This window comes from Cololabis saira, chromosome 13, assembly GCF_033807715.1.
Source record: "Cololabis saira isolate AMF1-May2022 chromosome 13, fColSai1.1, whole genome shotgun sequence".
In the NCBI taxonomy this organism is placed as follows: Eukaryota; Metazoa; Chordata; class Actinopteri; order Beloniformes; family Belonidae; genus Cololabis; species Cololabis saira.
The window spans coordinates 18,710,080-18,736,078 of record NC_084599.1 but is presented as its reverse complement, the minus strand read 5'-3'; the positions used below and the strand labels follow the sequence as shown (position 1 = coordinate 18,736,078).

General features: G+C 42.3%; 1 protein-coding gene across 1 annotated transcript in view; it reads right to left on the bottom strand.

Annotated features, from left to right (window-relative positions):
- Positions 1–25,587, bottom strand: part of lrrc39 (leucine rich repeat containing 39) — a 33,010-nt gene extending 7,423 nt beyond the window's left edge. The window contains exons 1-7 of the mRNA XM_061738123.1: positions 25,535–25,587; positions 23,780–24,001; positions 18,563–18,677; positions 18,330–18,486; positions 18,068–18,204; positions 14,692–14,837; positions 14,469–14,621 (exon numbers count right to left, since the gene is read on the bottom strand). Of these exons, the coding sequence (XP_061594107.1) occupies positions 14,469–14,621; positions 14,692–14,837; positions 18,068–18,204; positions 18,330–18,486; positions 18,563–18,677; positions 23,780–23,898 (827 nt within the window). The 5' untranslated portion in view covers positions 23,899–24,001; positions 25,535–25,587. The remainder of the gene's footprint in view (positions 1–14,468; positions 14,622–14,691; positions 14,838–18,067; positions 18,205–18,329; positions 18,487–18,562; positions 18,678–23,779; positions 24,002–25,534) is intronic.
- Between the last annotated feature and the right edge of the window lie 412 nt (positions 25,588–25,999).

Below are 25,999 nucleotides of genomic sequence, written 5' to 3'. Positions count from 1 at the left end.
ATTTACCTGGATACCTTAAACAAGGAAGCCAGGGAGCGGTATATGGAGAAAATAATGATTATTAACGGTTTGATCCATATGAAATCACTACTAGTGGAGCTCCGATAAGGATTTACTGCCGCAGTTCTGCACAACCCACGTCTTACTACCTTGTTTAGTGTTTGACAGCTGCTTTGGTAGATGTTTGACTCGCCATGTGTTTCAATAAATTAGTATAATAGTACAACATACAGTACATCTTTTTTATTACTCTTACTTCTCTTTTCTCTTTTTTTATGCTGAAGAGGCTCCGATGGCGTGAACAATATTTTTGTTTTCCTCGTGAGATTATTTTTTTCTTCTGCAGCTACAAATAGAGTTAATATTTTTTCCTCAACAAACTAGTTTTATCTGCAGATTGGGGTTATGTATGTATGTATTCTGTATCATCCGGAGCTGAGATAGTTCTGCCCTTCAATTAGAGACCTGTAATTGCGTTTTTTTTCGTCATCGGACGCCAGGCGATCAATAAAATATTATTGGATACCTAAAATTAAACAAAACATACACAGGTAATATTTAATTGTGCAGACATGCCTCGTAAGGAGAGGAGGTGGAGAAAGCTATATTACAGTGTTTAATCATACACTCCCTTATCTCCCTATTCCTCTATTCTTTCCTGCTTATCGCTCAAACAAATCATTATTTATAAATTAACATCAGCATTAATTTAAGATACCTTCATTATTTATGGAAGGCCACTGTCTAACATCATCAATCCAGCTATAATGATGCTGTAGAGCGTCAGGTTACAATAACAGCGCTGCGGTGGCAGATTGACACCTGCCACCGCAGCAATGGCGCCGCCGCAAGATGGCAGCGCACACAAACCGGTCGCCGGATTCGTCTATTCTCATATTAAAGATAAAACATTTCGTTGTGCTGTTAACTCTGGTACGAGACCACTGAGACCGGCTCTAGGTTGAAGAAACGGGATCCAAATTGTTCATCTTAGCTCTCATTTAATTGAATTTCATTTATTTATTTAGCACAATTTTTTAAAACAGTGCATGAAGGGAACGAAGCCCGAAGGGCTTGTACAGAGTTCCACTCCCATCAACAACTGTGATGAAGTAACAAAGATAATGTACAACAAATTAAAAAAAATTACAAATCTAAAAGACAACATGGATACAAGGTCTGCATTACATTAAAGATAAAGACATTGAAGGTTAAGACAGAATAAGATGTTTTTTTTTTAATAACTTTCTGAAGGAGGTAAAAGATAATGTTGACTTCAGCGACACATTCAAGTCATTGCAGAGTTTTGGATCTAAATGTAATATTAAATTGATGACCAGATGTTCGACAGAAGGGTAAATGAAGATTGCCACTGTGTCTAGTTGGATGGATGGAAAAAGTAAAAAAAAAACTGCTGGAAAGTGACAGGAAGATCTTGTTTTCTATTGATAAAATTATGCACAAACAAGCATGAGGGAAAAACATTAAGTTTATGAATGGATAATAGTGAATATTTCATAAAAAGAGCTGCAGATGGTTCGTGTCTACCAGACTGAGGGGTTGTTCTTAAGAATCATTGGATTATCAGTAATTTGTTGGGAAAAGTTGGATAAGTTGCAGACCAGACAATGTTGCAGTAATTCATATATGGAAATAGGAAACTATAATACAGAGTCAAGTGAGCAAAGGGATGGATCAAGGGACAAACTTTTTTCAGTATGCCAAGTATTTTCATTGATCTTTTGCAAATTTGATTAATATGATTATTCCAATTTAGACCTTCATCCAAAACAACACTTGAAGGATTTCAGTTCCATTAATTAATATTTTTTTTTTTTTTGATCAAATTTTTATTTTATTTTCACTCAAACAGAAAACCAACAATCAATGATGTACAGGCACTGAATATGTTACATCAATCCCCCCACCCCCACCCTACCCACCCGGACACACATAAAATGAAATAAACTATTACAGACCAGGACAATTATCTGACGTCTGTATATGAAATCAAAATAAAATCGAGACAGGGCGGCTAAAGCAAGCAACAAAAAAAAAAAAAAAAAAAAAAAAGCAAGTTAAGTCAAATACACAACAAAAAAAAAAAAGACACAAGGATCAAAGCAAGCGCTTCAGTGCTTCAGCTGTGGTGAGCCACATATTCACATTCGCCTCTTTGGCCCCATTTATACGGGCTGTCGATAACTCCATGTAAGTAATCTTACCTCGTCCCAGTCAAAATCCTGAACCAGTCCGGGGACATCACCCCTCCACAACCTGTCTACTGGAAGCGTTTTGTAGGAGGCCTCAAGCATGTACAAATACAAAGTGGATACCATTCCCCTCGAGGGTCTATTAGTAATGATCAACTCGTGAAGTGGATGTGTAGGTAGCGGGTGCTGCCAAGGTACACCGTGTGCTTTAAGAGAAGCTCTCAGCTGCAAATAAAAAAAAAAGGAAGTGCCTGGTAAATTGAAGTTATTCTTAATGTCCTGAAAAGAGCGTAAACCATCTAAGCTGAATATATCACCCAAAAACTGTACACCTCCCCTTTCCCACTGAGAATAGGTGATAGGTCTCCCCCCGATCAGCAAGTCCTTATTATTGAAAATTGGTGATTGTAGGTGCCATCTACAAGATATATTACAAATCCTTTCTACAGAGCGCCAAACCCGAATCAGATGGGACACAATGGGGCCGCAGCGCAGCTGACACTGCCTCACAGAGATATTCGCAAATAAAACATCTGCCAAAGACCAAGGGTGCACCATTCTTTCTTCCATCGTGCGCCAGGAAACCGACGTCTGAGAGTCAAACCATGTGACCAGGGGTCTGAGAGAGAAAGACCAATGATAAAATTTGAAGTTGGGAACTGCTAAACCTCCATCTAATCTCTTGCGCTGGACAGTGGCAGATCTGAGGCGGGGTCTCTTGCCATTCCAGATAAATCTTGAAACAGCCGCCTGCAGTTTACCCCAGTATCCAGTAGGGGGAGGGAGGGGGACCATAGAGCTAACAAAGTTTATTCTGGGCAATACATTCATTTTGACAATAGAAATGCGAGCCTGAAGTGAGTTGGGCAGGCTGGACCATCTCTCCAAATCACTCAAGACCTTATTCAGTACCTCAGTAGGGATGGGAATTGATAAGATTTTTTCGATTCCGATTCTCTTATCGATTCTGCTTATCGATTCGATTCTTTATCGATTCTCTTATCGATTCTCATTTGGAAAAAAGGAGAAGAAACAATTTTAGTATCAACTTTGTTTTAATAAAACAAAGTTGATACTATAATACTAAAAAGAAACAATTTTAGTATCAACTTTGTTTTAATAAAACAAAGTTGATACTAAAATTGTTTCTTTGTTTCAATTTCTTTGTTTCTCCGACCTTTTTTGTTCAAAGATATAAAACTTTTATATCTTTGAACAAAAAAATAGTCCCCACAAAATGATTTGTAATATACAGTAAAATATGTATTTAATATAAAATAATAATAATAAAATTAAAGCTGCAAGCAGCGATGAACGGGCCCTCGCACTCACAGCCACCGCCCCCCATAAGCATATCAGAAATGACACCACCCACGACTTCCTATGTCAAACCATTCAAAAGTTATAGCAGAAAAAAGGGACAACCAATCAGAAGAAGGGGCGGGGCTAATTCAGGCCAATGAAGGTCAAGGACTCCATACAGAATCTGATGACACCACCCACGACTCTCTATGTCAAACCATTCAAAAGTTATAACAGAAAATAGGGAGAACCAATCAGAAGAAGGGGCGGGGCTAATTCAGGCCAATGAAGCTCAAGGACTCAATACTGATTCAGATGACATCACCCACGACTCTCTATGTCAAAACATTCAAAATTTATAGCAGGAAATATGGACAACCAATCAGAAGAAGGGGCGGAGCTAATTTTCACCAATTATGGTCAAGGACTCAATATCGAGTCCCATGACACCACTCACAACTCTCTATGTCAAACCATTCAAAAGTTATGGCAGAGAATAGTATTCTAGGGGGCGCTGTTGAGCCGTTAGGCCACGCCCATTAATGCAAACCATGAAATATCAAATGTATCGCCAAGCCTGGCTTGCGAGCAAAATTTGGTGACTATCAAATATGGACCAATCACATGAAGGGGGGGCGCGCCTTTTGGCGTCTAGCGTCGCCACGGTAACACTTTTGAAAGAGAAAAGTAATGCGCGTAGTCGCAGGATGTAGACGCACATATTGATGTATAACACACCTGGGTGCACATTACGGTTCGGTCCGTATTAATTGCAGAAGGAATGGCATAAATTGCGCCAAAATTACACAATTAATTCAAAATGGCCGACTTCCTGTCCGGTTTCGGCCATGGCTCCAAGAGACTTTTCTTTAAGTTGTGCCATGATAGAGGTGTGTAGCGATTTTCGTGCATGTACGTCAAACCGTATTGTGGGGCTTGAGGCACAAGGTTTTCCGGGGGGCGCTGTTGAGCCGTTAGGCCACGCCCATTAATGCAAACCATTAAATATCACATTTATCGCCATGCCTGACTTGCATGCCAAATTTGGTGCCTTTTGGGGAACTATCAAATATGGACCAATCAGATGAAGGGGGGGTGCGCTTGTTGGCGTCTAGCGTCGCCACGGTAACACTTTTGAAAGAGAATAGTAATGCGTGTAGTCGCAGGATGGAGACGCACATTTTGATGTATAACACACCTGGGTTCACGATACGGTTCGGGCCGTATTAATTCTCGAAGGAATGGCATATATTGCTCCAAAATTACGCGATTAATTCAGAATGTTCAAAATGGCCGACTTCCTGTTCGGATTCGGCCATGGCACCAAGAGACTTTTCTTTAAGTTGCGACATGATACAGGTGTGTACCAATTTTCGTTCATGTACATCAAACCGTATTATGGGGCTTGAGGCTCAAAGATTTTTCTGTTTGAACCAATCAGATGAAGGGTGGGCGCGCTTTTTGGCGTCTAGCGTCGCCACGGTAATGCTTTTGAAAGAGAAAAGTAATGCGTGGTGTCAGAGGATGGAGACGCACATTTTGATGTATAACACACCTGGGTGCACGTTACGGTTCGGGCTGAATTAACTGCCGAAGGAATGGCATAAATTGCGCCAAAGTGACACGATTAATTCAAAATGGCTGACTTCCTGTTCGGTTTCGGCCATGTCGCCAAGAGACTTTTCTTTAAGTTGTGCCATGATACAGGTGTGTACCGATTTTCGTGCATGTACGTCAAACCGTATTGTGGGGCTTGAGTCACAAAGTTTTCTAGGGGGCGCTGTTGAGCCGTTAGGCCACGCCCATTAATGCAAACCATTAAATATCAAATTTTTCGCCAGGCCTGACTTGCATGCAAAATTTGGTGACTTTTTGGGCACGTTTAGGGGGGCAAAAAGGCCCTCCTTTCGTCAGAAGAAAAAAGAAAAAAAATTCCTACAGATACAATAGGGCCTTCGCACTGCAAGTGCTCGGGCCCTAATAAATATTCTTCTGTAGAAATTAACGAAAAACAATAAATTATTTTGTAGCAATTACACAAGAATGTCCAGTAACATGTTCAACACCACAAACTTAGTCACTGCTGGTGACATTCATCTATTCTGGCCTGATACTCTTCCCTGCCTTGATAAAAGGAGAATCTAGCGGTAGATGCTCTTTAACTTCTCCCATAGATGAGATGATGCTGCAGCTGCGTCAGGAGCTCCGCTGTCCGCCGGAGCGCAGCTCTTCTAAAGCATGATTTATGGTTCCGCGTTAAATCGACGCAGAGCCTACGGCGTAGGGTACGCGGGACGCGCGCCGTACGGTGCGTGTCGCCGCGTACCCTACGCCGTAGGCTCTGCGTTGGTGTAACTCGGAACCATAAATCAGCCTTACCACATGCAGGCTGACTCCACGCTCCCAGCGGATCAGCCGGCCGAGTCCTAACAGTTTCCCCCCTTTGTTAAAATGTCCACATTGCAAGAATTGTCGCCCTGTTGTCATCCTTTTTGGTAAAATGTAACCAAACTTTCCAGCGTTTATGCCGCTTTGTCCCCATGTTTTCCTGCTGGGCGCGAATGCGCACGTGGCGCAACGTGCTTGGTGACGTCATTCGCGCCGACTGGAATCGATAAGGGAATCGTTTGGGAAAAAGGCAAACGATTCCAAGGAATTGAAACACTGGGAACCGGTTCTCAACAAGAACCGGTTCTCGATTCCCATCCCTATACCTCAGTATAATTGTGCTTCACAATAAGGTGTAAAGAGGGAAATATCTCAATGCCCAAATATTTGAAATGTGGAACCGAGGGAATATTAGGAGGTAAAACAGAGTCCCTAGTCACTTTGTTCAATGGCAGCAGAGCCGACTTCGACCAATTAATTTTGAACCCTGATAGCGAGCCAAATTCATCCAACATTGATAAGAGGTGGGGGGCAGACTGTAACGGGTCGCCAAGAAAGATTAAAATATCGTCAGCGTAAAGCGCCAGGTGGTGGAGTGTGTTATGAACAGTTATGGGCTTAATAACCGGTGATAACCGGATCATCTGCGCTAGGGGTTCAAGAGACAGAGCAAACAGCGTCGGGCTCAAAGGACAGCCCTGACGAGATGATCTAGTTACTGGGAACAGAGTGGAGCAAATGTTACCTGTAAGAACCATTGCAGAGGGGTTTGAGTATAATAGCTGTACCATTTTCACAAAATCGTCTCCAAAACCCATCGCCCCCAACACCGACCACAAAAAGGACCACTCAAGGCGATCGAACGCCTTCATCGCGTCAAGGGATAAAACAGCTGCCGGATGTTTGATGTCTGTTGCGGCGTCGATTACGTGCAACAGTCGGGGGACATTGTCAGAGGCTAGACGCGATTTCATAAAGCCTGTCTGGTCACAGTGAACCAGTGACGAGATATGCGGTTGCAGACGTCGAGAGAGAGCCTTGGCATAAATTTTTACGTCGGCGTTCAACAGACTAAGGGGCCTGTAATTACCACATTCCGTCGGGTTTTTATCCTTTTTCAGTAGTAAGGTGATTACAGCTGTATTCACATCCCTAGAAAAAGAGCCCTTCTCCATCGAAAAATGGATCATACTGAGAAGCAGCGGGCCAAGAAGGTCCCAGAAGGCCGCGTAAAATTCTGGCGGAATGCCATCGAGACCCGGTGATTTGCCCCTTTGCATACTGAGCACAGCCCTCTTAAGTTCTTCAAGAGAAAATGGTTTTGCCAACTCATTTGCCGCCTCCACCGCAAGACGAGGTAACTTTAATTGGGCCAAATAATCGTCACATTTATCTTTGTCGAAAAGTATGTCTGATTCATACAGGTCAGAGTAAAAACTGCGAAAAGAGTCATTAATCTGCATTGGGTCGGTGGTAATAGCTCCTGACTGTAATTTGATAGAGGAGATATCTGAAAACTGCTCATTTGACCTAATCTTCATCGCCAAAAGGTGGCTGGGCCTTGACCCATGAAAATAATAACGCTGCCTAGTGCTGTGGATTAAGAATTCTGATCGGCGTCTGAGGATGGCATTGATTTCTTTTTTGATCACCTCACGCTGCAAGACTATCTGTTCTGAGTAATTAGCAGACAACGCGGATTCTAGTTTTGCAAGTTTGTTTTCCAATTCATGTAATTTAGAAATTTGCATCTTGCGCTGGTTGGAGGAAAACCATGTGGCATTACCCCTGATAAAACCTTTAATTGAGTCCCAAAGTATTCTAGGATCGTCGACTGAACCAACATTGAACTCCAAGAATTCCTTAAGTTTTTCTGTAAATTGTGCCCCAAACTCTTCTTGTCTTAACAGGGTCGTGTTAAGGCGCCATTTTGGTGCACGAGGGGAAGCGTTAATGAGCACCGATGAACAAAGCACACCTTTATGATCGGAGAGGGCCATGGGAAGCAGAGAAACACTGTGAATATTAGAGAAGAGTTTAGGGGACGCAAATATGTAGTCAATTCTTGAGCAAGATTTGTGTCGAGCAGAGAAAAAGGAGTAGTCTTTGATTGATGGATTAGTCGAACGCCACAGATCTGTGAGCCCCAAGCTGCTAGCCCACGTCTGTAAAGCTGTGGACGCTAGTTTCTGATCCCTTGTCTCGGATTTACTTGACCTGTCATTGGCTGCACTCCAAACAGCGTTAAAGTCTCCCCCCACCACTAACGAATAATCATTCAGTTCCAGCATACTATTTGTCAAGTTTTCGTAAAAGACCCTATCAAAACAGTTTGGTGCATACACCGATATGAAGGCAACTTTCCTGCTGCTAATGTCTGTCTTCACAATTGCCAGCCTGCCCTCCTTGTCAGAGCATGTGTCATGGATTTTAACTTTAAAGTTACGTCTGGCAACAACCGCCACACCCTTGGTCTTCGTACCAGACGAGGAGGAAGCTATCACATGATAATGTTTATCTGCCAGGCGTCTGACATCAGCAGCCAAGAGATGCGTCTCCTGTACCAATGCAACATCTATTCTCCTTCTGCGAAATAAACTCAAGGTGCTAATCCTCTTGTGAGGGCTATTCAGGCCGCCCGCGTTCCAGCTCAAAATATTCAATTCAATTCAATTCAATTTTATTTATATAGCGTCTAATACAACAGAGTTGTCTCTAGACGCTTTACAGAGACCCATACCCAGAACATGACCCCCGAGCAGTTATTACATAAACAATGGCAGGTAAAAACTCCCCTAGTGGGAGAAAAACCTTAAGCCAAACAGTGGCAAGGAAAAACTCCCCTTTAGGAGGGAAGAAACCTTGAGCAGGACCAGGCTCATAAGGGGGGACCCTCCTGCCGAGGGCCAGACTGGTGGGTCAGGGACGGCAACAGCACAGCAGGCAGGTGGAAGCAGCAACGGGATGACCAGGGGTGGGGGCCGCAGGCCAGCACGCAGCTCCCGAAGCTCCGGCCCAATCAGCAAGTCCCAGGTTGGGGTGCAGGGTCAGGGAAAGACTTGTGCTCCGTAATTCAAGCTACAAGCCACCCACGACCACCTGCAGGACAAAAGAGAGAAAAGGGAGGAGAAGGGGGGGCCAGCAACGGGATGACCAGGGGTGGGGACCGCAGGCCAGCACGCAGCTCCCGAAGCTCCGGCCCAATCAGCAAGTCCCAGGTTGGGGTGCAGGGTCGGGGAAAGACTTGTGCTCCGTGATGCAAGCTACAAGCCACCCGCGACCACCTGCAGGACAAAAGAGAGAAAAGGGAGGAGAAGGGGGGGCCAGCAACGGGATGACCAGGGGTGGGGACCGCAGGCCAGCATGCAGCTCCCGAAGCTCCGGCCCAATCAGCAAGTCCCAGTTTGGGGTGCAGGGTCAGGGAAAGACTTGTGCTCCGTAATGCAAGCTACAAGCCACCCACGACCACCTGCAGGTTCCGGTGTCCGGCAAAGGATGCTGCAACATGGACAAAAGAGAGAAAAGGGAGGAGAAGGGGGGGCCAGCACAAGAAACTACAGGAGCGACTCTGACACACTAAAGTTTACACTACCTAGAGATTTACCAACACCAGCTAGAGGTTTACTAAACACTAACTATAGGCTTTACTAAACAGAAATGTTTTAAGTTTAGTTTTAAAGGTGGAGGTGGTGTCAGCCTCCTTAACCCAGATTGGAAGTTGGTTCCATAGTAGTGGTGCCTGATAGCAGAACGCCCGCCCTCCAAATCTACATTTAGATACTCTAGGAACTACGAGTAAACCTGCACTCTGAGAACGGAGAGCTCTGACAGGAACATAAGGCACTATCAGGTCTTGCAAATAATGCGGAGCTAAGCCGTTTTGGGCTTTATACGCAAGTAATAAAATTTTAAATTGGATTCTGAATTTTACGGGTAACCAATGGAGCGACGCTAACACTGGAGAGACGTGGTCTCTCCTGCTAATTCCTGTCAGTACTCGTGCTGCTGCATTTTGGATCAGCTGGAGCCTATTCAGCAAATTACTTGGACATCCTGCTAACAACACATTACAGTAATCTAGTCTAGAAGATACAAACGCATGAACTAGTTTTTCTGCATCACTCTGCGAGAGGATTTTCCTTATCTTTGCAATATTACGGAGATGGAAAAAGGCTATTTTACAAACCTGATTGACATATGGTTTAAACGACAAATCCTGATCGAAAATAACACCAAGGTTTCTCACAGTTGCACTGGAAGCCATCGCAACACCATCTAATCCCTTCCTAAGATGCTCTGGACCAAGAATGATAACCTCTGTTTTATCTGAATTTAGAAGCAGGAAATTTCTGGACATCCAGTCCTTGATGTCCCTAAGACATGCCTGAAGTTTAACTAACGGTTCTGTTTCATCCGGCTTCATAGACAAGTAGAGCTGCGTATCATCAGCATAACAATGAAAGTGTATGCCGTGATTCTGGATTATACTTCCCAACGGCTGCATGTATAAACTGAACAAGATTGGCCCTAGCACTGAACCCTGCGGAACACCATAACAGACCCTTGACTGTTCTGAAGAAACCTCATGTACATGAACAAACTGGAACCTGTCAGATAGGTATGATTTAAACCAACATAGAGCTGTCCCTTTAATCCCAACAACATGCTCTAACCTGTGCAGTAAAATGCCATGATCTATAGTGTCAAAAGCAGCACTGAGGTCCAAATATTAAGTTCAGGCATAATTTAGAATGAAGCCTCTATAGCGGATGCGGACAGAGACATGAAAACAGCCCCTGCGACCCTCTGAAATGATGAACCCAAGCAGATGTGAGTATAACTTAAAACAGTCAAGCCTCTCTCCCACCATACAAACAGAATGTGAACACAAAATCCACGATGTGAGCCGCTCCACATCAAAACAAATAGTGAAAAAATAAAATAAATGTTTAAACCCACCCCCCACCCAACCCACCCCCCGAAAGGGCCAGAAATATGCCCTAACTAACAAACCTTCCCTAATACTTGATTCCGTGACCATAGTCGGAAATAGGGCAGCAGTAGGGCAGCAGCAGCCAGCCCCTCCCCTCCCAGACTGTATCAATAACGAAAAACATGTCAAAGAAGTCATCCCTTCAATACTTAGAACTACATGCATGAACCGTGCACAAGGAGCTGCGTGTAAAAATGTACCGACCTATTTATGATGCATGAGATACAACACAATAGCCATAATTAAAACTATAAGACTGAGGTAGCTGCCTTACCATTAAAGTGTTGGCTACACCAAGGGCAAAACTGAGATCTACCCCCTGATGTGAGAAAATCTCTTGAGCGTGTAAAAACAGGAATGCCCCTCTGCTAAGGCTGCAATATACCATAAAACTAAAGATAAATCAAATCCAGCAGGAATTCTGTGGTGACAACGGTAACTTATAACACTCATGAAGATCAAAGTTGTTGACATTGCACATAACCATGACAGCAGTGACTGATATTATTAGAAGAGAGAGAAAGAGAAAAAAAAAAAAAAAAAATCTATCCAGTCTTGAAGCTAAACAGTCACTTTAAGAAGTTCAAAATGTTGAGCATATACGTCGCCAACTTATAACTATGACAGCAGTGAGTGACATTTTAGAAAGAAAAAATTAATAAATCAATTAAAAAAATAAATAAATAAATAAATCAATCAATTAAAAAAAAAAAAAAAAAAGTCCAGCCTTGAAGCTAAACAGTCCCTTCAAGAAAGTTCAAAATGCTGAGCATATACGACGCCAACTTATAACTATGACAGCAGTGACTGACACTTTAGAAAGAAAAAATAAATAAATAAATCAATTAAAAATAAATAAATAAATAAAATAAATTAAAATATTAGAACAACTCAGACTGTTAATAAGAGCAGTAGAAATAAAAAAAGGGGGATTTTCGCCTTATAAAAGGGATTAAACCCGCATCTGGAGAAATCCAATCTTTAAACTAAACAGTCACTTTAAGAATGTTCAAAATGTTGAGCATATACGTCGCCAACTTATAACTATGACAGCAGTGACTGACATTTTAGAAAGAAAAAATTAATTAATTAATTTAAAAAAAAAATAAATAAATAAATAAATCAATCAATTTAAAAAAAAATAAATAAAATAAAATAAAAATAAATAAAAAATGTCCAGCCTTGAAGCTAAACAGTCCCTTCAAGAAAGTTCAAAATGCTGAGCATATACGTCGCCAACTTATAACTATGACAGCAGTGAGTGACATTTTAGAAAGAAAAAATTAATAAATCAATTAAAAAAAATAAAAAATAAATAAATAAATAAATCAATTAAAAAAAAAAAAAAAAAAAAAAATGTCCAGCCTTGAAGCTAAACAGTCCCTTCAAGAAAGTTCAAAATGCTGAGCATATACGACGCCAACTTATAACTATGACAGCAGTGACTGACACTTTAGAAAGAAAAAATAAATAAATAAATAAATCAATTAAAAATAAATAAATAAATAAAATAAATTAAAATATTAGAACAACTCAGACTGTTAATAAGAGCAGTAGAAATAAAAAAAGGGGGATTTTCGCCTTATAAAAGGGATTAAACCCGCATCTGGAGAAATCCAATCTTTAAACTAAACAGTCACTTTAAGAATGTTCAAAATGTTGAGCATATACGTCGCCAACTTATAACTATGACAGCAGTGACTGACATTTTAGAAAGAAAAAATAAATAAATTAATTTAAAAAAAATAAATAAATAAATAAATCAATCAATTTAAAAAAAAATAAATAAAATAAAATAAAAATAAATACAAAATGTCCAGCCTTGAAGCTAAACAGTCCCTTCAAGAAAGTTCAAAATGCTGAGCATATACGTCGCCAACTTATAACTATGACAGCAGTGACTGACACTTTAGAAAGAAAAAATAAATAAATCAATCAATTAAAAATAAATAAATAAATAAAATAAATTAAAATATTAGAGCAACTCAGACTGTCAATAAGAGCAGTAGAAAAAAAAATATATAAGAGGGATTAAACCCGCATCTGGAGAAATCCAGTCTTTAAACTAAACAGTCACTTTAAGAATGTTCAAAATGCAGAAATAAAGTCTTATATGCGAATTACCTTGTTCCACCACTAGAGCAAGCGCATAAAGTTAAATGGAATATGAAGCGTGAAAGAAAAAGAGATGTCCATTCACCGTGATCCGTTGCGGCATACATCGTTCAGGAATATTATCAGCTGATGAGTCCCACATCCATCCAGGCGATGTGACGGGGATGCTATGGATCCTCCGCCGCCGCCGCCTGCGCGGCGCCGGCCCGCGTGTGTCGGCTCACAGCCCCGCCAGCCAGAGCCCGAGGGGACCTCTCCGGCGTCGTTCTCGGCTGAGAGTTGAGGAAATCCTCCGCTTCTCTGGGGTTGTTGAAGACACGATAATCCGAACCATCCTTGACTTTGAGGGTCGCTGGATAGAGGAGGAAAAATTCAACCCCTCTCTCGCGCGCGGTGTCCATCGCCTGGGTGAAAGCCTGACGCCGCTTGACTGTGTGATTACTATAATCGGCGGCAAATCTCACTTTCCTGCCGTCAATGGTGACCGGGTCTTTCCTCGCCGCCCGGAGAATATCCTGCCGTGTCGTGTAGCGGAGTACGTTGAAGATGAGAGTGCGGGGCCGGTCTCCTGCAGGACGTCCATTGTATATGCGGTGGGCCCGCATGATCTCCGGTTGCCCAGGCTGAAGAGACGGGAACCACTTCGGGAGTGCGCGGTTCAGGTATTGCACGCCGTTCGATCCCTCGACACCCTCTTTCAAGCCGATGATGCGTATGTTGCAGCGTCTATTCCTGTCCTCCATGTCCGCCATCTTGAGTTCCAGTGCGCCCAGCGCCGCCTCGTGGTTTGCAACCGTCCTCGAGTTATCATTGACGGTGCTTTTCAGAGTCAAAATATCCGCTTTCACCACACCAATACTGGCCGATAGTGAGGTCAGCTCAGATTGAATCGTGTCCAGCTTGTCCTCTGTGGATTTAGCCATCTCGTTGAGTTGTACGAACCGCGGCTCTAGATATTCACGTTGTCTCTCCATTAGCATGTCTGCCATAGCTTCCTGTTCGGAAGCTCCTTTGTTCGACTTCGTAGAGCCTCCACCTGTACTGTTCTTCTTCCCAGCCTCCGTCATTTTGTCACAAGCAATTAAAAACGTCACAAATATCCGGGTAAAAATAGACTTAAAGGGATAAACTAGGTAAAAACGGGGAGGTTAGGACAAGCGCGAAGAGCCTAAGCTGCCATCTTGTCCAGCCGGTCACGTGACCCCCCCCCATTAATTAATATTTTAGCTGCTTCTTCTTTTGCATAAGGTTTATTTTTGTTGCAGAAGATCATAAAGTTAGATTTCTTTACATTTAGAGTTAGCTTATTGATCTAGAACCAATTAGAAATAGTTGCTAATTTGTGACTAAGCTAACCTACGAATCATAAGTGTGATGTGTTGTTTAAATCTGAAACAAGGATGGATTTAGCGTTAAGATCAGAACAAGTGTCAGGCAGTGAAGTCAGATAGTCTGACCTGAGCTTGGACATGTCCTCCATCAGCGGGGGGATGTCTCTCAGCCGGTTGTTGCTCAGGACCAGCGTGTCCAGACTCAGCATCCTGCTGATGTTCTCTGGGAGTTTCTCCAGCTCGTTCCTCTGCAGCCAGAGAGTGTGCAGCGTCTCCATCCTGGGGACAAACATCTGCCACTGTTAACGGGCTGCTGCCCAAGGGGGGAGTGATTTGTTGCCCCGCCTACCTGTGAATGTCCTCAGGTAAGTGCTGCAGGCGGTTCCCACCCATGTCAAGCCACTCCAGCGCCGGCAGCGCCACCACGCAGTCCGGCAGGACGCTGAAGTCGTTCATGGACAGGTCCAGGCGCTGTAGCCTCTGCAGGTTCCTGAACTGGAGTTCAGAGGCAAGGCATGTTTATTTGTAAAGCACAATTCAACACAAGGTAAATCAAAGTGCTTTACATCATCATTAAAAATGGCAAGACACAATTAAACAGTAAATAACAAATAAAATGAAATAAAATGATAAGAAAAGAGGTAAAATAATAAAAAGCAGTTGTTAAAAAATAAGGGCAGTAGAGTACAGCAGGTACATCTCATTCTTACAATGGCATATACATATACGTTTCCATACGGTCAAAACGTACAAAGACCGGGTCAAATACAGTATTACAAAAGGAATCTGTAACAATTCGTATGGTGAATTAAACCAATTTGACAATTCTATGCCACAATGCCTGTTTCCAGGTCTTATTTCACACAACTGACAAGAATTACGTTTCTATACGGTCAAAACGTACAAAGGCCGAGTCAAATACAGTATTACAAAAGTAATATGTGCCGATTCGAGCGGTGAAACCAATTTGACGATTCTACGTCACAATGCCTGCATTCAGGGCTTATCCATAACTTTGCGCTGTTTTTAATTTAAGAGTACGCTTAAATAACAAATAAAATGATAAGAAAAGAGGTAAAAGTACAAGTTGTTAAAAAATAAGGGCAGTAGAGTACAGCAAAGAGGATCACTAATCAGCAACATCTCCAGGTCCAGGTTCAGGTAGGGTCGCCACCCGTCCCTTGAAATACGGAATTGTTACGTAATTGGGAATTAAAAGTTGCGTTCCGTATTGAACCAATACGGACATATATTATGCTCTTATTTATTGATGTTATAATATACAGGTGACGGTCGGAAAATTTGAATATATTGCAAAACTTCATTCGTAGTAAATTCAACTAAAGGTGAAACAAATATATTATTTCCCACTACATTCAAAGTGAGATATTTCAAGTCTTTATTTGTTATTATTTTGGTGATTATGGCTCACAGTTAAGAAAACTCCCAATAAAAAATCTCAAAAAATGTGAATATTTTATGAAAACAATAAACAATTCAATCATCAAAATTATAACAAATAAAGGTTTAAAATATCTTGCTTTGCATGTAATGAGACTATGTAATATATTAATTTCACCTTTTAAGTTGAATTATAGAAATAAATGAACTTTTACACCATATTCTAATTTTCCGACCTTCACCTGTAGCTATATTCTACATCTGGGCTGATGTGGACGTACATAGAATAGGAGGCTATTTCAGTTGCTAGTATGGTTGCATGTCTGTACAGTCATGCAAGTTAAATGCTATTAAAGTACGGAAGATTATTAGGGCCATGCAGAAGAAATAATATTTGAGAGGGCAAGAGTTTTTTTTATTGTGCACTTCGAGAAAAAAGTCGAAATGTTGAGAAAAAAGTTGAAATGTCGAGATTAATGTTGAAATACAATTTCAAGAATAAAGTTGAAATTTCGTGAATAAAGTCGAAATTTCGTCTTTTTTCTCGAAGTGCATAATGAAAAAAATAATAATATTTTTCTCCTGCCTGGCCCTAATATTGTTCCGTAATTAAAGCAGTTTAAACTTTAAATCAAAGCATTTGGTATTTTCATATAAAATAAATACATTTCTATGCAGTTTAGAAGTTTTGGGGATGTCCCTTTTTTTTGGCGTCTGTGCTGCTGAAATCGGGGCGTCCCTTATTTCTATTTCTGAAAAGTAGCAACCCCTGGTTCAGGCCCTGATCTGCTCTGGACTGGTCCATACCTGGGTTATGAGCTAACTGATTCTGATCCTGGTCTAGATGCCGTCTTTGATACTGATTCCCAGGTTTGGTTCATGTGTAGGAAACCGAGTTTAAACTCAGTTCAGGACTTTTTCAAGGAGTCATTAGGCTGGTCAAGTCCTGGTTCTTGAGCCAGTTAAGTAGCAGATATTGCCTGCCCGAGGTGCGGGTCAGAAACGGTTTCAGAAAGTGCAGTGGGCACGTCTCAAAGTACTGCAATATAACTGGCTAATGGGGACATATGTAACGCCGGAAAAGCTCAATAAGTATAATGGTGCCATCCCTGACCTGTGTATCGGGTGCGGAGAGGAGAAGGGGACGTCCTTCCCTAAACTGTTTATCCTGGGTTTATATCCTGATAGACATATGTCTAGAAAAATAATCACTGCCCTGGATTTGTGTTTACTGCTTGCAAAAAGAGTCATAGCACTCTCATGGAAGAGTACCAGTAAACCAAAATTCATTAACTGGATTAAGGAAATGTCTCCAACTTTACCTATGGAAAAGATTACTTACATTATAAAGGGCAAACTATCATTATTTCGGGGCACGGTGGCGCAGCTGTGTAGTGCAGCCGTAAGTTCCCCCATGACTTCAGCGCCCACACCCTGGGTGGAGTTGGCGAAAGGGCCTTTCTGTGTGGAGTTTGCATGTTCTCCCCGTGTTCTCTTGGGTAGAAATGTGAGCTACTCTCACAAAAATATGCAGCAGTCCTGGGCTACACATGCCCCCTCTGGCCAACCGGGGCGCCAGATGGGGTGGGGAGGATCTGGCCGGAATAACGTGATCCTTCCACGCGCTACGTCCGGCCAGAGAAACCCCACCCTGTCTGGTGAAAAGATGCGGCCTGCTCACTCCTCAGGTTAAGGAGGAGACCTGAGCTCAGTGCAGGGCCCTCCCGGGGTTGGTAGAGGATGGCAATGCCCAGGACTGTCTAGGTAGGAGCACTGGGTGATAAAATGGGGGAAAAAACGGGATAAAAAAAAACTATCATTATTTCAAAACATTTGGGGTCCTTTTATGGAATATATGGTGAGTGTGGATAAGCGGTGTGGGGAGAGGGGTGGATGAGGCGTAGCTACTAGTGATCCTCTGCAGTCTAAAATAATTTCCTTTCTTTTGATACTCGATTTCTTTATTCTGTCTGAATTGTACATTTGAGTTTGTATTTCTGAACTATGCACAACGGTGAAATAATTTGGGCTAACCCTTGAAAAATAGAGAAACTAGTTGTTTTGATTGTTGTTACTTTCTTGTTTTGTTTGGGGTTTCTTTCTTTTTTCTCTTTCCTTTTCTCATATAATACTAAACTGAGTGTTGCTTGATGATATCTCATAACCACCTGACTTGTATGATTCGAATGCTGGACAATAATTCAGCCGCCCTTGATGTTTCCTTTAATGTAAGAGCACTCTTGTTTTTGTGTATCATTGGAAGGATTTTGAAAACCAAATAAAGATTATGTTGTAAAAAAAAAAAGCGTGCAGTGGGTCGGTACCTGGTCCGGGAGCTGGCTCAGGTCTCGGTTCATGGCCAGTTCCAGTCTCTCCAGACTCTCGCACCCGCTCAAGTCTTCAGGGACATGCTGGATTCTGTTGTAGCTGAGCAGCAGTTCTTTGAGCCGGATTAGTTTTCCTGAGACCAGAACCAGGACACCAAAAAGTCTCAATACGCAGTGGTTCTTTCAGCCGGAACCGGTTTATGCCAAACCGGTTGGAAATATCTGAATTGTCCTGAGAAAGCTAGAGGAGGGTTCTCACCGATCTGTTTGGGGACCTCAGTGATGGCGTTCCGGGACAGATCCAGGACCAGGAGACTCTCAAAGCTGGAGATGAAGTGAGGGATCTTCAGCAGTCCAGTCCGGTGGATCTGCCACTCCTGGACTTGACTGAGCTGAACCAAACATCCTGGCAAAGACTGGGAAATCAGGAGCATGTTACTCCCCGAGTCTGGACCTGACCTGGATCAGGTAAACAAGCTATTCGTCCAGTACCTTCCACTCCTCCTTCTCGATCCGCAGGATCAGTCGCCCGTCTTCCGTCTGGAGTTTCTCCCTCAGTCGGGCCAAAGTTGCCCGGTCCTCCCAGACTCCCACAGAGAGTCTGGACCTGCAACAGAAGTAGGCCTGTGTTGAAAAATAAATTTTCCGATTCTAAATCGATTCGTATGTCTAAAGATCGATTTATTTTTTCCATCATTACATTACAACTTCTGGTATTTTTTCGTTTATGCCCAAAAAAGGAATGTTTTGCTGGACACAAGAATAACTGGTGCCATGTTTTTGGTTTTAAATATGTTTAAAGGTATGAAAACAAAACGAAAAACGAAAAGGTTTTCAGTTATAATTGCATAAATTGTCTATATTTCATTACTTAATATACTGTCTTGGGGTTACATTTGCATAAAATGCTAAAAACCACATTATCAAAAATTTTAAACTGAAATAGTACGAAAATGGAAAAAATTTAAACGGAATGTGGGAAAAAATAAAAGCGATTTCATACGTCATACGTTTCATACGGCGATTTCATGAGGACCAACAGAGCTCGAGTGTTCGGATCGGGAAACATATGGCGCTGGACATGGCGACATGCAGCTGCAGTGTGTGAGAGTGATTGAGTGTTTTACGTGGGAAAGTTGAACAGCCTGTTTATTTGTAATACTGGCTGCTTTATTTTTTTTAAATTTTCATCATGGATTATTTTTTATTTCTCATCATGGATTATTTGATGGGTGTTTTTCTCCTGAACCTGTCTGCCATGGCTGCCTTGGCTGTCAATTTCCAAGAGAGCAACCGATCTTACAGGCTCAGTTACAGCCGTGATTTTCTCATCCACTGCAATAGTTCAGTGGTGTCGATCTCACTTGATGGCATTCCGCCAGAGATCCGGAGGAACCAGAATGGAGATTTTTGCCCGGACAGGCTGACATCGGCAGCAGCGAGGCAAACAACGCTCCACAGACCCGGAGCCTGTCAGCGCGTGACAGCGGTACGAACGAGGAAGCGAGGCCGGAGAGGAGGCGTCCGTCAGCGGCTGCGGAGACTCGGACTCCGCCGCTTACCACTTCCCTCGATCATCTTGGGTAACGTGCGGTCCTTGAGGAATAAAGTGGATGAACTTCAGGCGAATGTGAAGCATATCACAGACTATAAGAACGCCTGTGTGATCGCTCTAACTGAGACTTGGCTTAAAGATTATGATCAGAATAAGGATTTTGAAATTGACGGTTTTGGTCAGCCGTATAGGCTTGATCGTGACACACAGATCTCCGGCAAATCACTGGGAGGGGGCGTGTGCTTGTATGTTAATTCTCGCTGGTGCAAGACTATCCAAATAAGAGAATCTGTATGTAGTCCCCACATTGAACTCTTATCTGTCTCACTGCGACCATTTTATCTGCCACGGGAAATTCCACAGGTGTTCTTAACAGTGGTGTATATACATCCCAGAGCTAACATGGCAGAAGCAGCATCCACCATTGCTAAACTTGTGCACAGATTGCAAAGTATTTGTCCTGATGCCCCACATTTTATCCTTGGTGATTTTAACACTTGCAGCCTGAGTCAGCATCTTGGGCATCTGTACCAGTATGTTAAATGTTCAACACGACATGGTAAAACACTGGATTTGTGCTATGGCACTATAAAGGGGGCCTATAAATCTTTTCTACTTGCTCCACTTGGCTCTTCTGACCACAACTGTGTCCTGCTTGCTCCAGTTTACCAGCCAGTTCTTAAGAGGGGCAAAGTTGAGCGCAAAGAGGTTGCTTTGTGGACAGAGGATGCTGTTCGTGAACTGAATGGTTGCTTGCATAATACAAACTGGGATGTTTTTAAAGACACTTGTACCAGCTTAGATGAGCTGACCCATACTGTGGTGAGCTACATTACTTTTTGTGAGGAGATGATTATCCCTAGAAAGACAATTACAATCTATCCAAATAATAAGCCTTGGGTTAGTAAATCCCTCAAAAATGCCCTTAATAGGAAAAAAATAGCTTATCATCAGGGAGACATCGCAGAACAAAGGGAAGCCCAAAGGTTGGTCAGAAGTGAAATTAGGCTTGCCAAAATGAAGTACAAGAACAAGGTACAAGATGAACTGAGGAGTGGTGATTCTCGCTCTGCTTGGAAAGGAATCAAGTCTATGGTGGGAATCCAGGATAAGAAAAAAAGAGTGTCTTATGCTGATAAATCTGATCTTACCCTGGCAAAAGAACTAAATCAGTTCTATCTGAGATTTGACTCAAATGATTTTTCTGATGAACTGTCTGTATTCAGGGCTGCTCCAGTAAGCAGTCAGATTCAGATAGATGAAACCACTGTCTGGAGCACCTTTGAAAAGACCAACGCTAAGAAAAGTCATGGGCCTGATGGTATCAGTGGTCGACTACTTAAATGCTGTGCCCCATTCTTAAGTGGTATCTTCACATATATCTTTCAGTGGTCCTTGTCACTGAATAAAGTCCCCTCATTATGGAAAGAGTCCATTATTGTCCCAGTGGCGAAGGTATCATCACCAAAGACACTGAATGATTATCGTCCTGTGGCCCTCACCTCAGTGGTGATGAAGAGTTTTGAGCGCATGGTGAAAAAAAGCTTGCTCTCTGTGACACAGATAATTCTTGATCCACTCCAATTTGCCTATCAACCCAGGAAAGGGGTGGAGGATGCTGTGGCAACACTGTTGAATTTTGTTGTCAGGCACCTGGAGGGTAGGAAAACACATGCACGCCTATGCTTTGCTGATTTTTCATCAGCTTTTAACTGCATGCAGCCTCATATTCTTGCTCAAAGGCTGTCAAAAATACCCAGCATTGATTTGGGAACCATATGTTGGTTAGTCGACTTTCTGACTATGAGGCCGCAGAGAACTCGTGTCAATGAAACCCTGTCTGATTCTCTGCTGTGTTCCACAGGCTCGCCCCAGGGGTGTGTCCTGTCACCTCTACTGTTCATGCTCTACACCAATGATTGTAAGAGCATGTTCGAGTCAAGGTTTATAATCAAATTTGCTGATGACTCTGTGATTGTCAGCCTCTTGCAGGATCAGGAGGTGGGCCATGGACCTGTCCTTGATTATTTTGCTAGATGGTGTGATAACTCCTACCTGCAACTCAATGTGTCAAAAACAAAGGACATGATTCTTGATTTTCGGAAGAATCCACCTGTCACAACTCAAACCTTTCTTAAAGGCACAGCAGTGGAAGTTGTCAGCCAGTACAAGTATTTAGGCACCATCGTGGACAACAAACTGTCTTTTGGAATCAACTCAGACGCTATCTGTAGGAAGGCAAATCAAAGATTGTTTTATCTGAGAAAACTGAGGTGTTTTAACGTCGATAAGAAGCTTCTTAAAATGTTTTATTCATCTTTTATTGAGTCTATTTTAACTTTTGCTTTGATCTGCTGGTTTGGTAACCTCAGCATTTTAAATAAAAACAAGCTGAGGAATGTGGTCAAACTCTGCCAGAAAACAATTGGCATTAGCTTGAATGATCTGGATCACATTTATCAAGCCAGAGCCACTCGGAGGGCAAAGGCCATTCTGGCGAACCCTCACCATCCTCTTCATGCTGAGTTTCAGCTTCTCCCTTCCAAGAGAAGGTACACTTTTCCTTGTAGGGCCAAAACAAACAGGTACCTCAGGTCATTTATCCCATCTGCGGTAAAGTTTTTAAACAGCCTATAGGGGGAACAATGTGATGTGATGACTGTTTTTATTATATTTATTTATTTATTGTATTGTGTGTTTGAAGTGGGATATATATGTATGTTGTCCTGTGGTTGCAAACCAAATTGCCCTTCGGGGACATTAAAGCTTTTCATATTCATATCCGTTTGCTGCCCTGGATCTGTTTGGTAATTCTGACCCACATGATGTTTCTGAAAGCAGTTCTATCAGCATTCTGGGAGCTGATTGGTCCTTACAGCATCATTAGCTGCCAATACTTGCTGTTGAATCTCAATATAATGCTAATATTAATATGTTGCATAACTACATAATCATATCATTCATGCAACAGCTGAAAAAACAGTTTTAATAACACTAACCCAAATCAATATCGGAATCAAATCAAATCTTGATAATCGATTCTGAATCTTAAGAATCGGAATCGAATCGATTCTTGACATTTTAATTGATCCCCAGCCCTAAATAGAAGACCAGTTAGAAAACTGATGGATCTAAACCAGGACCAAGACAATGGATAGTAACAGGAAATGGACACAGACCAGAACCAGGACCCTTGCTGGGACCAGTAACCAAGCCACAAGGGACTGAGGACTGAGACTACATTCTGGGACTCGTGAAGCAATGACTGCAGTCAATAACCCTTTTAAAACCCGAATATTGGCAATAATCCGGTTTTGCATGGCCATGTAAACACGAATAACCCCTTTGAATAACCCGAATTTGCTCATAATATGGTTTTTAAAAACCCGAATATAACCCCTGGGTTACTCCTTTTATAACCCGAATATTCGGTCATGTAAACGCCTAACGGGATATCCCGATCAAACGGAACATGAATTTGTTTTCTGCGCATGCTCCGTAAAGTCGAAATTTCGAGAATAAAGTTGAAATACAATTTTTTGAATAAAGTGGAAATGTCTCCTGTGGCCCATCAAATCCAGTTAGCAGAGCGACTGACAGCTATGCAGCAGCAGCCGTAACTAACTAACTAACTTACATCCTTGGAGTGTAACGTTAAGGGTACGTTTATGAAGTTATGCAACTGCATATGTGTGATATGTGTTTCAAATCAATATCGTAAAGCCAATTTTTGTATTCTGAACTATTTCAACGTTTTTCTCGAAATTGTACTTCAACATTATTCTCGACATTTCAACTTTTTTCTCAAAATTTCGACTTTTTTCTCGAAGTGCATAATCAAAAAAAAATCTTCCTCCTCTAAAATACTATTTTAATTTTTCTCCTGTCTGGCCCTAATACTCTTCCGTAGTACTTCAGATCCAGATGGATCATCTTAAAGGGCTGGAACCTCCATCAACACTGGTGTTTTACTCAGCAGGGGTCTGTCTCTATGATCCTGATCGTAACAACCTCTGGTGTCAGATGGCTCATTGTAGGACCAGTGGTCCAGGAGTGTGGACTGTTGTTCAGGTCGGTACCCTGACAGCAGGAGGGGACTGATCGTCTCCAGGTGACCTCTACAAGGGTCCTGATGTGAGTGGGAGGAGTCTGACCTGCCTGTGGCCCCGCCCCTCTCTGTCCTCCTCTGCGCTTCCTCGTCCTCGTCCCTCCTTTTCCTAATCCGGGTCTCCCACAAAGCTTTGATGGAGCTCACAGAGCTGTAAACCGCCATGCCCGACCGGACGGCCACTTCCTGCCAGCCAGTGATGTCACAGCAGCCAGGTACGGGCTCCGAGCTGCAGCTGCACTCCCCCACCGCTCATCCACCGCTCATCCTGGGGGACAGCATCCATCACAGATCAGCGCTCACATTGGAATGTACTTTTTAAAGTTGCAATATAGTGACAAATAACATCCCACACGAGTAAATTAAGTACTTCAAATGGATGTAAAAGTACATCTGCATAGATGTTAATTATTGGGGGGTAGCAAAAGTACTCTAGGTGGTGGATAAAGTACTCTGGGTGGCAATTGAAGTACTCTTAGTGGTGGATAAAGTACTAAAGGTGTTGGATAAAATACTATAGGTGGTGGATAAAGTACTATAGGTGGTGGATAAAGTACTCTGGGTGGTGGATAAAGTACTCTGGGTGGTGGATAAAGTACTAAAGGTGTTGGATAAAGTACTCTAGGTGGTGGATAAAGTACTAAAGGTGTTGGATAAAGTACTCTCTGTGGTGGATAAAGTACTATAGGTGGCAATTGAAGTACTCTTAGTGGTGGATAAAGTACTAAAGGTGTTGGATAAAGTACTCTAGGTGCTGGATAAAGTACTCTAGGTGCTGGATAAAGTACTAAAGGTGTTGGATAAAGTACTCTCTGTGGTGGATAAAGTACTATAGGTGGCAATTGAAGTACTCTTAGTGGTGGATAAAGTACTCTAGGTGTTGGATAAAGTACTCTAGGTGCTGGATAAAGTACTCTAGGTGTTGGATAAAATACTATAGGTGGTGGATAAAGTACTATAGGTGTTGGATAAAGTACTCTGTGGTGGATGAAGTACTCTAGGTGGCAATTGAAGTACTTTTAGTGTTGGATAAAGTACTCTCTGTGGTGGATAAAGTACTCTGGGTGGTGGATAAAGTACTCTGGGTGGTGGATAAAGTACTAAAGGTGTTGGATAAAGTACTATAGGTGTTGGATAAAGTACTCTCTGTGGCAATTGAAGTATTTTTAGTGGTGGATAAAGTACTCTAGGTGGCAATTGAAGTACTCTTAGTGGTGGATAAAGTACTCTGGGTGTTGGATAAAGTACTCTAGGTGGTGGATAAAGTACTCTGGGTGGCAATTGAAGTATTTTTAGTGGTGGATAAAGTACTCTAGGTGGTGGATAAAGTACTATAGGTGGCAATTGAAGTACTTTTAGTGGTGGATAAAGTACTCTAGGTTGCTGTAAAATTACTCTGGTGGTGGATAAAGTACTCTAGATGGCAGTTGAAGTACTCTAGGTGGTGGATAAAGTACTCTAGATGGCAGTTGAAGTACTCTAGGTGGTGGATAAAGTACTCTGGGTGGTGGATAAAGTACTCTAGGTGGTGGATAAAGTACTCTGGGTGGGAGTTGAAGTACTCTAGGTGGTGGATAAAGTACTCTAGGTGCTGGATAAAGTACTCTAGGTGGTGGATAAAGTACTCTGGGTGGGAGTTGAAGTACTCTAGGTGGTGGATAAAGTACTCTAGGTGCTGGATAAAGTACTCTAGGTGGTGGATAAAGTACTCTGGGTGGGAGTTGAAGTACTCTAGGTGGCAGGTAAGTATTCTGAATGGACATAAAAGTAGTCTGAGGGTATTAAAAGTATTTGTCCTCACCTTGTTGCAGCGCTGCAGTCCTCCATGCTGCGTCCTCGCTGCTGAAATCTGACCTCAGACCCGGGGGATAACTTTAGACCACATGTCACATGACCCCACTACCAGTCACATGACCTGCTGTCAGCTGTGGAACAGAAACACAGCGGAACAGTGGCCAGGAAGTTCTGCTGTCCAGCAGGTGTGACATGTGTCTTTTACAGACTAGAGCAGACTTTGAGGACAGTCTGATGATGATCTAAGAGACATCTGAAACACACAGGATACAAGAAAACCTACAGAAGAGTATTAGGGCCAGACAGGAAAAAAATAAAAATAATATTTTAGAGGAGGAAGATTTTTTTTTCATTATGCACTTTGAGAAAAAAGTCGAAATGTTGAGAAAAAAGTCGAAATGTCGAGAATAATGTCGAAGTACAATTTTGACTTTATTCACATAATTGTATTTCAACATTATTCTCGACATTT